Here is a 14,251-nt window from a genome sequence, read left to right on the forward strand (position 1 = left end):
GCTTTCTCCTTCTGCCTCTCACTCTGCTCAGGCTCTCTCTCTCTCAAATAAATAAATAAAATCTTCAAAAAACAAAACAAACAAAAAAACCAATTCCACTGGAAAAGCACACTTAATCCTAGTGCAGAAAAATAAGAAAATTTTTAAGTGCTTATAAAGAAGCCACATGGCATTCTACAATGTGCTAAACATATGTTGTAAATTTAGTTTTAGAGATGTGCAATTCAAAACATTAAGGGTTTATTATCTAATTTTTATATATTCATATTTAAACCCAACACTGGGAATTTGCAAGAATACTACCATATCTTAATTTCCTTTCAAATGTGATCCACATATAACTCATATTTGCACAATGTCAAGTCATAAAAACTTAAGACAATTCTAGAGCTACATAATATATACAACCCTTTATAACACACACAAGCTTTCTCTTACATAATAATCTCAAGTAAAATGACTGCAATACATTCCCTATGTAGTAAATGAAATAAAAAGTTTCAAAGTACTTTCTCTTAGAACATTGCTCAATAAAGACTAATGTCTGATGCCCAATTAAAATTCATTAAAATACAGGTGAATGCATGAACTGAATCATCGCGGAGGGTGCAAACCATGTGTTTAAATATATAATAATCTAATGATAAATTTAAATTGAAGTAAAATTTGTATATTCAGAAGAATAAATAATCCTTTAGGAATTCTCCAGTAATACAAATTCTTTTTTTTTTTTTTTTTTTTAAGATTTTACTTATTTATTTGTGAGACAGAGAGAGAGAGCACAAGCAGGGGGAGCAGCAGGCAGAGGGAGAAGCAGACTCCCTGCTGAGCAGGGAGCCTGATGTAGGACTCAATCCCAGGACCCCGGGATCATGACCTGAGACGAAGGCAGACACTTAGCCGACTGAACCACCCAGAAGTCCCAGTAATACAAATTTTTATAGCTGATGTATATAGCATAGGATTTACTAAATTTAATTTTAACTATACACTACCAAGTTTTACAAGTCATTTTGACTTGAGTAATTTTATGCTCATAAAATATAAATTCAATCATTGCATTAGAAAAGGTCCAAAGAGGAAATAAAGGGTTTATTTGAAAAAGGAATGATCATTTTAAGAGTGTAAGCAGAGGAGCTAAGCACAGTGCAGTCAGCCAGGGCCAGTGGCTGTTGACTGTTACCACCTCTAGGCCCCAAGAACAAGCAGAGGGAAACTGTAAGGAACCCAATAAGAGAGAGAGTTATGCATAGGCTATGGCCTAGAGCAGAGAAGAAAGCTCCATTTGAAGGACTAGTCAACTCAAGGTGGAAATCAAAGGCAATAAATACTCCCTTCTTATACTATTTCCTCCTCTGTTGGTCACCTATAGCCACAGCGACACATTAGAACCTGCACCCACACAGATTAGCCTCCACAGGCAAGGGCAGGGAGGGAGGAGACCGGACCTGGGCAGGCAAACAAGGATGGCGGCTGCTTCAAGCGGAGAGCTCTGCCAGCTACACTACTGATGCAGTTCTTGGCATCAGATGAGTTCCTCTCCCAAGGGGCTCACTTCAAAAAACTCTTTTGATAAGAAACAGGGGAAAGGAGTGAGCAAAATGAGAAATCAATTCTTTTTCAAAGAAATTTTTTTTTCCCCCCTTGGGAAACTTACTTCTTCAGCTGATGTCCCAGTCCAAATCGCTCTTTTGTAGAAATCTGAAAGACATCAACAGTGGGCACTGCAAAGGAAAAAATAATCAGTCGAAATGTTGAGCTGAAACTTAACCATTAGACAGGGAAAAGACCAAAAAGGAATATATATGATACAGTACATTATGTACACATACATAAATATATTATACATTTACATATTATATAGTATGTAAAACATATTTATACACACATACATATTTTAAAATAGCATACACCAGTCCTATAACATTGCTATTTATGCTTCATATATATATATAGATTTTGGAGATCATTCTTGGTCATTAGATACCATACACTAACATATAACATATGTGCATAAGAGTATCATATGTATAATGATGAAGAATCGCCAAAAAATATGTAAGTGTAAATAGCAATATGTAGGATAGTTTGTACATGATTCTGTAAGTGGAAGAGGCATGTTTGTATGAACAACACACTCTTTTTTTTCTTTTTGCAATAAAACAGTGGATGATGAGATATAGGAGACTTGCCTTTCACTAGGGGACCTGTCATGTGTTTTTACCAGGTACATGCATTTCTGTAAGCTAATAACTATGATGTTTATGAATTTAATAATCTCTGAAAAAGTCACTCGCCATTCATTCTTCATGGGTTTATTAAAGAATATCTATCTGAGTGTCCACTGTGCCAATCATTATAGATAGAATGGCAAAAAAACAAAACAAAACAAAAAATAAAACCCACATACACAAATATCCCTGTCCCCATGAAGCCTTGGTCTAGTGGAAGGAGACAAACAAAAAAAAAGACTACCACATGGTGGTAAAGGTTCTGGGGGAAAATAAAGAAGGGAAAGGGTCTTGGAGTAAAGGTTACATGGGAAAAATATGTTCCAGCACTTGATAGCATGGCAGAAGAAAAAAGTGTCCTATCCAGGGGAAATCACAATGGCACGGCCCCTAAGGGAGAAATGTGCCTCAATATTCTAGGAAGAGCAAGAGACCAGTGGAGCCACAGAGCAGTGAACAAGGTATCACTTTAGAAACGGAGATCTGAGAAGGACCACAGGTGTGGCAGCATAAGATCTCTGTAGAAAACAAGGGGAGAAGTAGGAAAATCATTCAGGAACTTATTAAAGTAATTGGCAAGAGATGCTGTGGTCTGGATCGGTGGAGGTGGTAAACCGTCTTGTTAACAGGACATTCTCAGACCACACATGTCCCACACTGGAAACCAAATTGGCACCCTCAATTTCCTCACCCCCTGGGTTGGCTATTACTCTGGGACACAAACACTCCACTCATCAAAGAAAACTGGTGCTAGAACCATCAATCAGTTCCTTTTCCAAAAGCATTCCAATCCTTAGGTACAGACTGAGGAACTGAGTGGACATCACTCAAATCCCTCCTGTCCCAAATCGAGGGCTACAGAAATTAAAAAATGAATAAAAAATCCTAACATCTTGGAAACTCAGCAGATTTTTATCTTATTATTTTTTGTTTTTAGAGAAAGATGACAAAAGTGGAACTTGCTGTGCTCTCTTAGAAGATTTAAGAAGACACAATTTCTTCCCAGGTAGATGGAATAAAATAACTGGGGAGATGGAAGCAGAGAAACAAAAGGGACCTGTTTTTTTAAAAAATGCAGAAAAATCCAAAATGCACTAGAAGAACTGAAATTATCACTGGAAGAAACTGTATAAGATGCATAGAGAGAGAGAGAGAGGGAGAGAAAAGAGATATAATAGACACAAATATTTACCCTGGATATATACATTATTCCTACAAATAAATGATACAAAGACCAAAACTTATTCAGACTGTGAATAACAGTCTGATGAAAATAAACATCAATATTTTACCAAAAGGATAAATCTTCTAGGGAAATGTAAGTTACAAACACTGACTCAACTAGCAGTATAAAATCTGGATGACTTAAATTTTAGAATATACTAAAACAGCTAACAAGATGGTACTTCCAAAAATGTTCCAAGATTCAAGTGATAAAACTTGTGTTATTATTAAATTAATGAAATTAATTATTACTATTAATTAACTTGAATGTATTCAGAAGATATTAATAATCAGTGAAACTGGATGCAGAGTGTATGGGGACATGGAATACTACCTTGGCAATTTTTCTGTAAATCTAAAAATGTTTTAGATTTGTATAATTCTTTTGAGGGATAGACCGAGAGAGCATGTGTATGTGTGTATGTGTGAGAGCAGGAAGAAGGGGCAGAGAGAGAATCTTAAGCAGACTCCACACTCAGCGCAGAGCCTGATGCGGGGCTCAATCTCATAACCCTGAGACCATGACCTGAGCAGAAATCGAGTCCGACGCTTAGCCAACTACGCCACCAGGCACCCAATTTTTATAAAAATTTCCTCAAGTAATAGCTTTCTGATAACTAATGATCAGTTAGAAAATAAACTGGAATATAAAAGTCCCATTAAACTAACAAGTACTCATGAATAAATTTAGCTAAAATTACTGACCTCATGCAGAAAAACAGAAAACAAAAAACACAGAACGGTACTGATACCTAAAACTAAAAACAACAAACAAGCCTTCCTTTAAAGGAATAAAAATGTCTATCCTTCCTAAATCTATTTAAAAGTTACCTTAAAATAACCAAATAATTCCCCAATAGGGTTCAGTTTTAGGAACAACAGACTGAGGAAGAACTTGACAGAATGCACTACAGAAACATTTTCATGTTTTAAAAAAGGTGAAAGTTACTCGATTTTTCCTAGTCTTTCATATAATGTAGGTTGGGAAGGCAGTAAGTGAGGGACGCTTAAGATACTTGGAAATGATCCTAACACTCATCACATACATGTACAGTACCAATGATGAGATGATTTGTACAGAAAAACATTTTTCATAATGTTGGCTATTTATTGCATTAAACTGAAAGCAGCCTTGCCCTTCAAATCAGAAACTAGGCTTATACAAGAGCAATTCTGAAAAAATACATAATAAGAAAAATCATGTCTTTTTATTTAAAATGTATTTCCTCATATACAAGGAAAATAGTCCTTATCTTTAATATTAAAGTGGATAAGGAGGTGTTTTTCTTTAATTCTTATCATTCCTGTTCACTTACAGATATTTTGTCAGATTAGCCCTAATCAAATATTACAGCTCAAATAAGTATTATTCATACATTTCCAAAACCTAGCAATGAATTTTTTCAAAAACAGCTGTTAACTAGGTCAGTTTCAACCTTGGATTATTCATAAAACTTGCTTGAGGTGAATTAAGACCAAAGGGTACCACTGAAAGGTAATAGTAAGGAAAAAAAGGGAAAAAATAGCCCAATAAGTACACATAACAAAACACAAGCAACACCAAAGTAGATGTCTTACAAATGAACAAAATTAAAACACTTCAGACACAAGCTAGCAGAGGTTTCTAAAGTATTTTTACCTTTTTTTGAGGGGGAACTATTATGACCCAATAAACTTATGGTTGGCCAAGTTTGTCTCATTCACAAAATCAGAGTCATTCTGAGGTTTGAAAAAAAGAAGAATCCTCATGTTTCCTTGGTTTATAAACTATTAGGTAGGCAAATCAACCAATAGAAATGAAAACAGAAGGACTAAATTATGGATGAATTGTAATACCAAAGAAGGTGTACCAAATAATAAAATCATCTAAATGTGAATTGGAATATAATTATTAGAACATTTACCCAAAAAAATTTTTGTTATGCAAATGTAGTAAATACATATATATTTATGCAAATATAGCAAATCTTTAAAGAGACATTGAGAAGGAAAATCTCTGCCTAAAATTCAAGATTATATTTCAAAAATGAGTAACAGTGGTAAGATTACATAAAAGCATGCCACATTCTCATCTCACACAGATGGAGTAGTGTGAGTAGAAATGAACTGACCCAATTTTGTTCCTAACCCTGATAAATTAAAAAAAAAAAAAAAAAGTTCAAACATAAGAGCTGCTCTTTCTTTTAACCACAAACAGAATAAAATCAAACGGTCACATATCAAATCCCTAAAGAAAGAAAAATAATTAACCATATAGCACAGTATTTGGGGGAACAGCAAAAACACATATACCTATAAGCTGGAATATTGTGCAGATATTAAAAATTATTCCATTTCAGAATATTTAATGACTTGAGAACAGTCTCATGACATAATAATAAGGTACATAAACTACGCAGTTCAATGTCAACTTTATGAAAATGAGCCAGGCGTGCACAGGAAAGAGAAACACCAAACTATTTGCAGGTTTCTCACTATAGAGGGATTATGAGTAATTCTTTTTCTTTTTTATTGCATTTCTATACATTTGAAATAATCACAGTAAAAATATGTAACATCTAGTTGTCTCTGCCTGGCATTAAATCATATGCTTTTATATTAAGAGTTGATTATTTAAGTAGAAATCATTATACAAAAATAGAAAAGAGGTGACTCAACAGAAACTTTTTCAAAATAAGAAATTTTCCTACGTATTTTTTTTCTTTTTTTTTTAAAGATTTTATTTATTTGAGAGAGAGAGAGAGCATGAGAGAGAGAGAGCATGAGAGGAAGAGAGGTCAGCTGGAGAAGCAGACTCTCTGCTGAGCAGGAGCCCCATGTGGGACTCGATCCCAGGACTCTTAAGATCATGACCTCAGCTGAAGGCAGTCGCTTAACCAACTGAGCCACCCAGGCACCCTTTCTATGTATTTCATCAGCTTGGAAGGTCAGGGATTTTTCTCGTGTAAAAGCTAATTGTAGACATAAGTTTCTTAATATGCCTAAAGAAAGACGTGCCAACATCACAGTAAAGGATGTGTGAAGATGGCCATGACTTCAAGAGGTGCTGTCGATATCCACATCCCTTGATTCTGGGTGGGTTTTCCAACTGCTTTGAACAATACAATGTAGTGGAAGATTCACTGTGCCTTTTTCCAGGCGGCATCCACAGCCTGTCTCTTGCAACACTTGCTTCCAGACTCCAGTACCCATGCTACAAGAAACCCGAAGCCACATGAAGAGGCCATGTGTAAGATCAACACTCAAGTTAAGAGGCCGCAGCTGAGCTCCAAGATGACACACACATCCACTGCTACCCCAAAGTTCTGCACCTTGAGCATCAGACCTAGCAGAGCCTTTAGTCGACATATGCTCTACCTACCATCTGACTTCAAAGGCATGGGTGACTCCAAGCAAAAACTGCTCATCTGAGCTCGAAGAACGGTTAGAGATGGTAAGTGGTGTTTTTAAGCCACTAAGTCTGGGGGTGCTTTGTTATTCAGCAGTATGCAACTGGAGCAAAATGAGTAGATACAGTGTATGTGTGTGTGTGCACGTGGGCCTGCATGCATGTGTATCTGGTAGGGGAAAATACCATAATTCAGTAAGTCTTGGCAAGGTCTAATAATCATGTCCTTTGTTGTAAATAACTATCACTTGAGATATAACAAAATCATCCTTTAAGACAGTGGAAAACAAAAATATACTAAGATTTCCATTTTCAAAAATAGAAGTATGTTGTATTTATAGTTAGGCTAAATTCATCAGTAATCAAAGGTGGGATAAGTAAACATTAAAACTGAATCCTAGAATCAGAAACATAAATAATTAAATCTAAGGATAACCCAAAATACACCCTCTGAGCCCCTACTATAAGCAGAGTTCTCTTTTAGGTTTTATTTACTTGTTTCACAGCAACTTGTCAACTTCTGAAATCTATACAACTAAATGTTGTATGTTTCTGTTTCCCTAAGTTATACTGGCAGGGGCGCCTGAGTGGCTCAGTCGGTTGAGTGTCTAGATGCCTTTGGCTCAGGTCATGATCCCAGGGTCCTGGGATCGAGACCCACATCTGGCTCTCTGCTAGGCGGGAAGCCTGCTTCTCCTGCTCCTACTCTCCCTGCTTGTGTTCCCTCTCTTACTGTCTCTCTCTCTCTGTCAAATAAATAAATAAAATCTTAAAAAAAAAAAAAAAGTTACACTGGCAATAAACCATCTTTGTTAGGATGCAAGTATATTTAAATACTATTATCAAGATAGCTGCAATTATGCTCAGAATTACCAAATGAATATTCTGTTGAGTGCACAATGCACAACTAATTCATATTCAAAATAATAAACACAGAAATAAAACTAACCTGGGCCATTTAAATACTGTGTAAGTGAACAGTGTAGTCGGACAATTATAGGTTCTGTTCGAATCACTTCCCAAGCCACAGCAATCTCCTCCTGTGCAAATATATTAAAAGATGAATTAATTTTATGGAGTTCTTGATTTCTTTTTTTTTTTTTCAAAATGAAACTCTTTTTTTTTTTTTTTAATTTACTTTGAAGAAATACAAAAATCAGTAAGTCTCACAAATTACCTCACGACCTACTGGTTTGGAGAAGAATGTCAAAGTATTCTTAATTTTTGCCTTCTACATAGGAAAATTAAAGTTAAAATTTAAGAAATAATGAAGTACTATAAGAAGAGCCCATAAATTTCAGAATATATTAAAAGAACCAATGTAAAAATATATATATCATGTGTTTCTTCAACCAGTCATTGTATTTCTTTATAACCACTTTAACAAAATCAGCATATACTAGTAATATGAGATACGAATATTTAATTTTTTCCAACAATACTGTTAGAAAACAATAAAGTTTTTGAATGTATCAATCATACTGTATAAATTGATACTTACATCCAGAAAGCTAACATCAATATGCAGATCAATATCTACATCATCAATGGCTCCATATTCCCTGAAAGCAAAGATTAACACTTATTTTTCCATTTTCCTTAAGATAATGTGTGCTCTCTCCTTTTCCTGATCTCTACAGAGAGCTCAGAAGTGAATGGAACATGAATTAACTAATTTCATGTAGTTGGACTGTCATCTTTTGTGATTATTTATACCGTCTAGACATCTATTTTTATAAACATGCTTTTGCATACATAAATTCAAGAACTGTTTGCTTCGTAGTTTCAAACATCCCCAGTTCTCTGTGGCAAATTCAACCATCCTCTCATAGGACCACTTGGTGTGCAGTGTGCTCTCTGAGAAGAAGAGCTGCTTCAAAGGGCAAAAAAGGAGTTTCTCATGGGGAAGGGGTGGAGAAAGAATTCACCATGACAATGATGTGCCCACGATTTTCCCTCCCATGTTAAACATCACCAGCTCTGACCAGATCCACGGGCTTTGCCATTTAAGTGTTGTTGTGTTTTGAGAGGCAGCTCTAGAAATCTGATATATCAAAATTAAAACAAGTAACAACAGTTATGTGCCACAGGAAGACATTCTAGATTCTAGAAATCAACTTTTTTCCAGCCCTGGGAGTGCCATAAACCAGCATACATGAAAGAGCATAAAAACAATAGTTTTCCCATATTCTCTATATACACATATCTGTATTTTTTAATATTTTTATGAGTATGAAGTTACAAATGCTATATACAGTGAGAAATAAAACTATACAGATAAGAAATAAAACTATACAGATAAGAAATGATACAAGGTAGCTGACAATATTTATTAAGCACTCATGTGCCAGAAATTATTCTAAGAATTTTACATCCATGGGACCACAGTCCACTACATGTACCACTACTACCTTTAATTTATATACACACTAACTGACCCAGAGTAACAAAGTAACTTACCCATCATCACTCTGTAGCAGAGCCAAGATTTAAAGACATACATCCTCTTTATTTATGCAGGGAATTAATCCGTTCAGTATTCAATCAACCAGCACTTTGCAGGGTCCTCATCATACTCTGATGATGAGGATACTATTGTTATCCTCATTTGCAAACAAGGAAACTGAGGTTTAGAGAATTGAAATCAGATGCCAAAAAGTCAATGTCAGTGGGGGAGTCAGGCAATGAACTCATGTTCAATTTCAAAACTGTGTGTAGGACAATATCTGGCACACAATGACAATTTCTGTGCATTATGTATTCAAGTAATGCTAACATAATACAAAACTGTGGCACTTGTCTAGGGTTCAGAGAGGACACCTTTAATGATTAAATGGTTTTATGTAATTTGATGAATGAAGAAAGTGAAGGGTTTTTTTTTTATTCTTAATGTCTATGACACACAAAAAGCAGCATATTAGAATGTAAGAACTCAGCCTCTGTGCTTTCTCCATCGTCCCCTTAAAAATATATCAAAACAGGGGTCCCTGTTCAGGTTGTCCCTCTTCCTCTGCCACACCCCTCTGCTCGTGCACTCTCTTTCTCTCTCAAATGAAAAGATAAAAATCTTTTTTGAAAAATAAAAAATAAAAAAAATTTAAAGGGGGGCTTCGGTGGCTCAGTCAGTTTAAGCATCTGCCTCTGGCTCAGCTCATGATCCCAGGACCCTGGGATATGGCCCAGTTAGGCTTCCAGCTCAGTAGGGAGTCTGCTTTTCCCTCCCTGCCTCCTTGCTGTGCTCTCTCCCTCTCTTTCAAACAAATAGATAAAAATCTTTCTAAAAAATTTAAAAGTTAATATATATCAAAACACTGACCACATTTTTACTATTTATGACATTGTATTTTTTATTCTTTGATGGTAATATTTTTAGATTACATAAAGAAAAGGGATAAAAACTATTCACACAGGAATGGATTTCTTAAAAACATTGCATGGCTTAAAACATCTGTGTTATTACAAAGGATAAGAACACTTATAACCTTGTGCAAATTTACACATGATATGATATGCAAATTAGACTTAAAATACACCAATTTATTTATGAAATTATATGAATACTATGCCAAGAATAAGGACCAAGCAAATAAACCATCTCTTTAATGCCTCTGGTTCAGGGGTCAGTAACCTTTTCCTGTAAAAGTCAAGAAAGTAAGTATTTTAGCATTTTCAGGCCTTTTCTGGTCTCTGTCACATATTCCTCTGTTTTCGTTTTTCTTTAAACCCTTTTTAAAAAGCAAACACTATCTGTATCTCACAGGCTTTTCAAAAATGGGCCCCATGACCCAGTGGTCATAATTTGCTGATCTGGAATGTCAGCAAATTATTCATAAATATAAAAGTCAAACATGCTTTGTGTAGGCAAATTTTAAAGAAAGAACCACTAATGTGGTAATGAAGACCAATTACAAATGATGTCCAGTAGACCTTCCAGTGGGATGAAACTGTAACAAATATGTGTAAACTTCTGCCTAGAAAGATGTTTCTGAGTGCAGAAACTGGGGACAGAAATGAATATTAAATAATAAGGGAACACTTAAATAAACTATAGGACACTGATACGTCAGAAAAATTTTTTACCCATTACTAAAGAAATTGATATAAAAATATGTACTATCCCTCTGGATACGTTCCAAAATATACTATTTGGAGCAAGTCAATTACCAAAACTGTATGGAAACTGAAATGCTCTTTTTTTTTTTTAAATTAAATAGAAATAGAAAAACCAAAAAAGTTAAAAAAAAAAAAAGAAGGAAGTATTTATTTGTTAACTGTAGATTGTGGGTAAAATTTATTTTATAAAAAAACCCACGGTCTCAGGATCAAACCCCACAGGGGGTTCCGTGCTCAGTGGGGAGACTGCTTCTCCCTCTCTTCCCTGCTCGTGCTCTCTCTCACTATCTCTCTCTCTCTCAAATAAATAAATAAAATTTTATAAAAAATTAATGGGTTTTCTAAAAACATATCTACTTTTTCTGACTACAAAGGTAATATAAGCTCATTTTATAAAATGTCAGAAAAACATACAAAAGCAACTTATAATACTACCACTCAGAGATAATTATCTTTGCTTATATCTCATTCCATGTATTTGCTTGTATCTCATGCCATATTTTTATATATAAAAATTTGTCTTCCTCTTTCTTTCACTTCTTCTAAAACGAATGTTTTTCTATATTAAATATTCTTCCAAATCATCGAGTTAAATGGTTATATTTGTATAAATACAATTCTATAATAAAACAACGATACAATTCTGAGACTGCTATTGATTTTTTTTTACACTGTAAATATTGATAAAAAAAGGCCTCTGAATAAAAATTTATGGGCATCTGTCTTCTTACAGAATAATTTCTAGAATTACTGCACAAAATAAATAATATAATTATATTTGGGAGTCTTGATATGTGACATCTAATTACTATTTTAAAAGGTTATAACCATTTCTAATCACACCAGCCAGGTTATCACAGTGACCACTCCCCACATTGTCAAATCACCAGGTGTTCGTTTGCTCTGGTCACTCACTGCCAGTTTCCCAAGGAAGAATAACTCAGGTTTGGATTTAGTTACAATAGCCAGAGTGTGATGCAATCAGAGGCAGAAAGAAGGAAATCAGAGACAAGAAAAATCAGTAAGAACCTTACCCACAGCTATTTTCTTCAGAGATTTCCAGAGCACTTCAGATAATTTATCATAAAGTTATGATCAGAAAGTGACATGTATTCTTTAAAAAAGTTTAATATGTGAATTTTTAAGTATTCTTTATATGATTTCTTCAACACTTTTGTGGTAAGTGTCTTCCCAATTTCTAACACCGTCAATTTATTTCAACAACAACAGAAAGAAGGAAATTAAGGTTTATAAGCGCTCTTCCCCGCCACAGCAGAGCACAAAGACAGAACACAAACAGAATTTTAAGGAGGCAGAGGCATTAAAGGTTTGCAATTAACTGGATTCTGCAGGTGTAGATCTGTAAATAGTTACACTTTTTGTTTTTATGCCACACTTCAAAGAATTCACAACAGCGCTGCGTATATGCAAACCAATTTCCGTTGTGATGCCCTTTTTATATAATGCCCGTAATTTCACATTTCCCACTGCGAGATTACAAAGCGTGATTACAGTTTGTCCAGATGCAGCGACCCAGTCATCAGGATTGCTTCTATATCTGAATAACTTTCAGTTGCCCCGGATCTCATGAATAGCAAATGCAGAATCAAGTCAAAAGCCTGAAATATGAATGCAACTTGAATTGTGAAGCCAGATATCTGATTGTGTCCTGAATGCTGTATCGAGTTTATAATAACTCAAAATAATTTCATGCACTGCCTATATTTATTCACTGTGAAAAGATCGCATCAAACTGAACCTGAATGCTTTTTCAAGATAAGGAGAACAACATAGAAATGATCTGATGTAGTTGTTACACCCTGGAACTGAGAAAAGATCGCTTCACAAATTTTTCTCCAGACATGTGAGCTACTCTTTGAATCAATGCATCTTGAAATCTGGTCATTTGATTTTGGATATTTACATGTGACCTAGTTCATTTAAGAACATATGTATGAAATGTATTTTTCTACAAACGTGTGTTTTTTAGGGCACCATGTATTAGAATTCTTGGCAATTTTTTCTCCTAATTTTTAATGGAACTAATCAAGATAACACGCTCATTAGTGAGACACAACATCCTTGTTCACAATATAGTAAATGTTAGACCATCCCTGCTGGTCCTCCTTTCTCTATAAAACTACAGCTTATTCATTATACTGTCATGATGTTTTATAACACCACCTGATCAAAATTAGCAGTGATTGTGCTGGTTATAAAAATATTATTAGACATCTAGCCTTCCCTTATTAACTGTCAAGGAAATTAAACATTATACACACATACATGAAATTCTACCACAGGTTCTTGGGAAATAAAATTATTGCTATTTAGTTATTTCTCGCATTCAGTGACTGGTCAGTTACATTTTGAGAAGAAACAGATTTTGTGAGGAAACACACACCTTCTATGACATCTGAAACTCCACAGCATTCCCTGTCTGTGTCTGCATGCCTACTCAATGTGTGTTTTTTGCTCAGTGTGGGAGAGATGTTTGTGAATGGGCCAAGAAATATGCAAACTCAGTAGTCAGAAATAAACCTTGGTAGATTAAAGCATTTGCAAGACTGTATCCAAAGTGCTCTGAAGTTTCTCTAAAAGGCAACAGCACTGAGAAGAATTTAAAAACTAGATCCGTATAAAAAAGGAAGCCGAGATAAAAATTACACTGTCTAAGAGATACAGTTGCTACAATTTTCCCTCCGCTGACAAATCCTTGGTTTGGCTTCAAGAAAGTACAGGCGTTGGGAATAGGGGTGACTGTCTGGGATCTGACATTCTGAAGCTTTCCCCTAGGTTATGAACCAGTATTTTCAGAAAATACTCTCCCCTCCCCCCTTTCTTTCTTCTAAGTGCTTCCTGTTACCGCTTTCCCCTGGTTCTCAGTCAGACCATTTTTCTGGAGGCTCCAGAAGCAGGAGTGGGAGAATCCATAGCTGGAAAGAACTCAACAAATACCCAACACCAGCTCTTTTGAGGAATGACGTACTTTAACGTAGGTTAAGTTATGTTGCAATAACAAACTTCTTCAACTCTCAGTGGTTGAACACACAAGCAAGATTTATATCTCCCTAATGCTACACGTTTACCATGGACTTGGACGGGGGGAGGGGAGTTACTACTCACTGTGGTCACTCAGGGGCCCGGAGTGACGGGGTCCAGGGGAAACGGGAGCTCCTACACCAGAGCTCACGCTCACATTTCACTGGCCAGAGGTAGCTGTGCCCACTCATCACATTAAAAGGGGCAGGGAAATAAAATGCTGCCAAATACCAGAAGGCAGGAACCAGAAGAT

At 35.5% G+C, this 14,251-nt stretch overlaps 1 protein-coding gene across 9 annotated transcripts in view; it reads right to left on the bottom strand.

The window, feature by feature from the left end:
• Nucleotides 1–14,251, bottom strand: part of PARP8 (poly(ADP-ribose) polymerase family member 8) — a 174,437-nt gene that overhangs the window by 50,346 nt on the left and 109,840 nt on the right. For all 9 annotated transcript variants that reach the window (XM_082723240.1, XM_082723239.1, XM_082723236.1 and 6 more), the window contains 3 exons: nt 8,345–8,405; nt 7,793–7,883; nt 1,658–1,724 (listed from right to left, as the gene is read on the bottom strand). In XM_082723240.1, coding sequence (XP_082579366.1) covers nt 1,658–1,724; nt 7,793–7,883; nt 8,345–8,405 — 219 coding nt within the window. The remainder of the gene's footprint in view (nt 1–1,657; nt 1,725–7,792; nt 7,884–8,344; nt 8,406–14,251) is intronic.

The sequence above is a fragment of the Mustela nivalis genome (assembly GCF_964662115.1).
Source record: "Mustela nivalis genome assembly, chromosome: 3".
Classification (NCBI taxonomy): Eukaryota; Metazoa; Chordata; class Mammalia; order Carnivora; family Mustelidae; genus Mustela; species Mustela nivalis.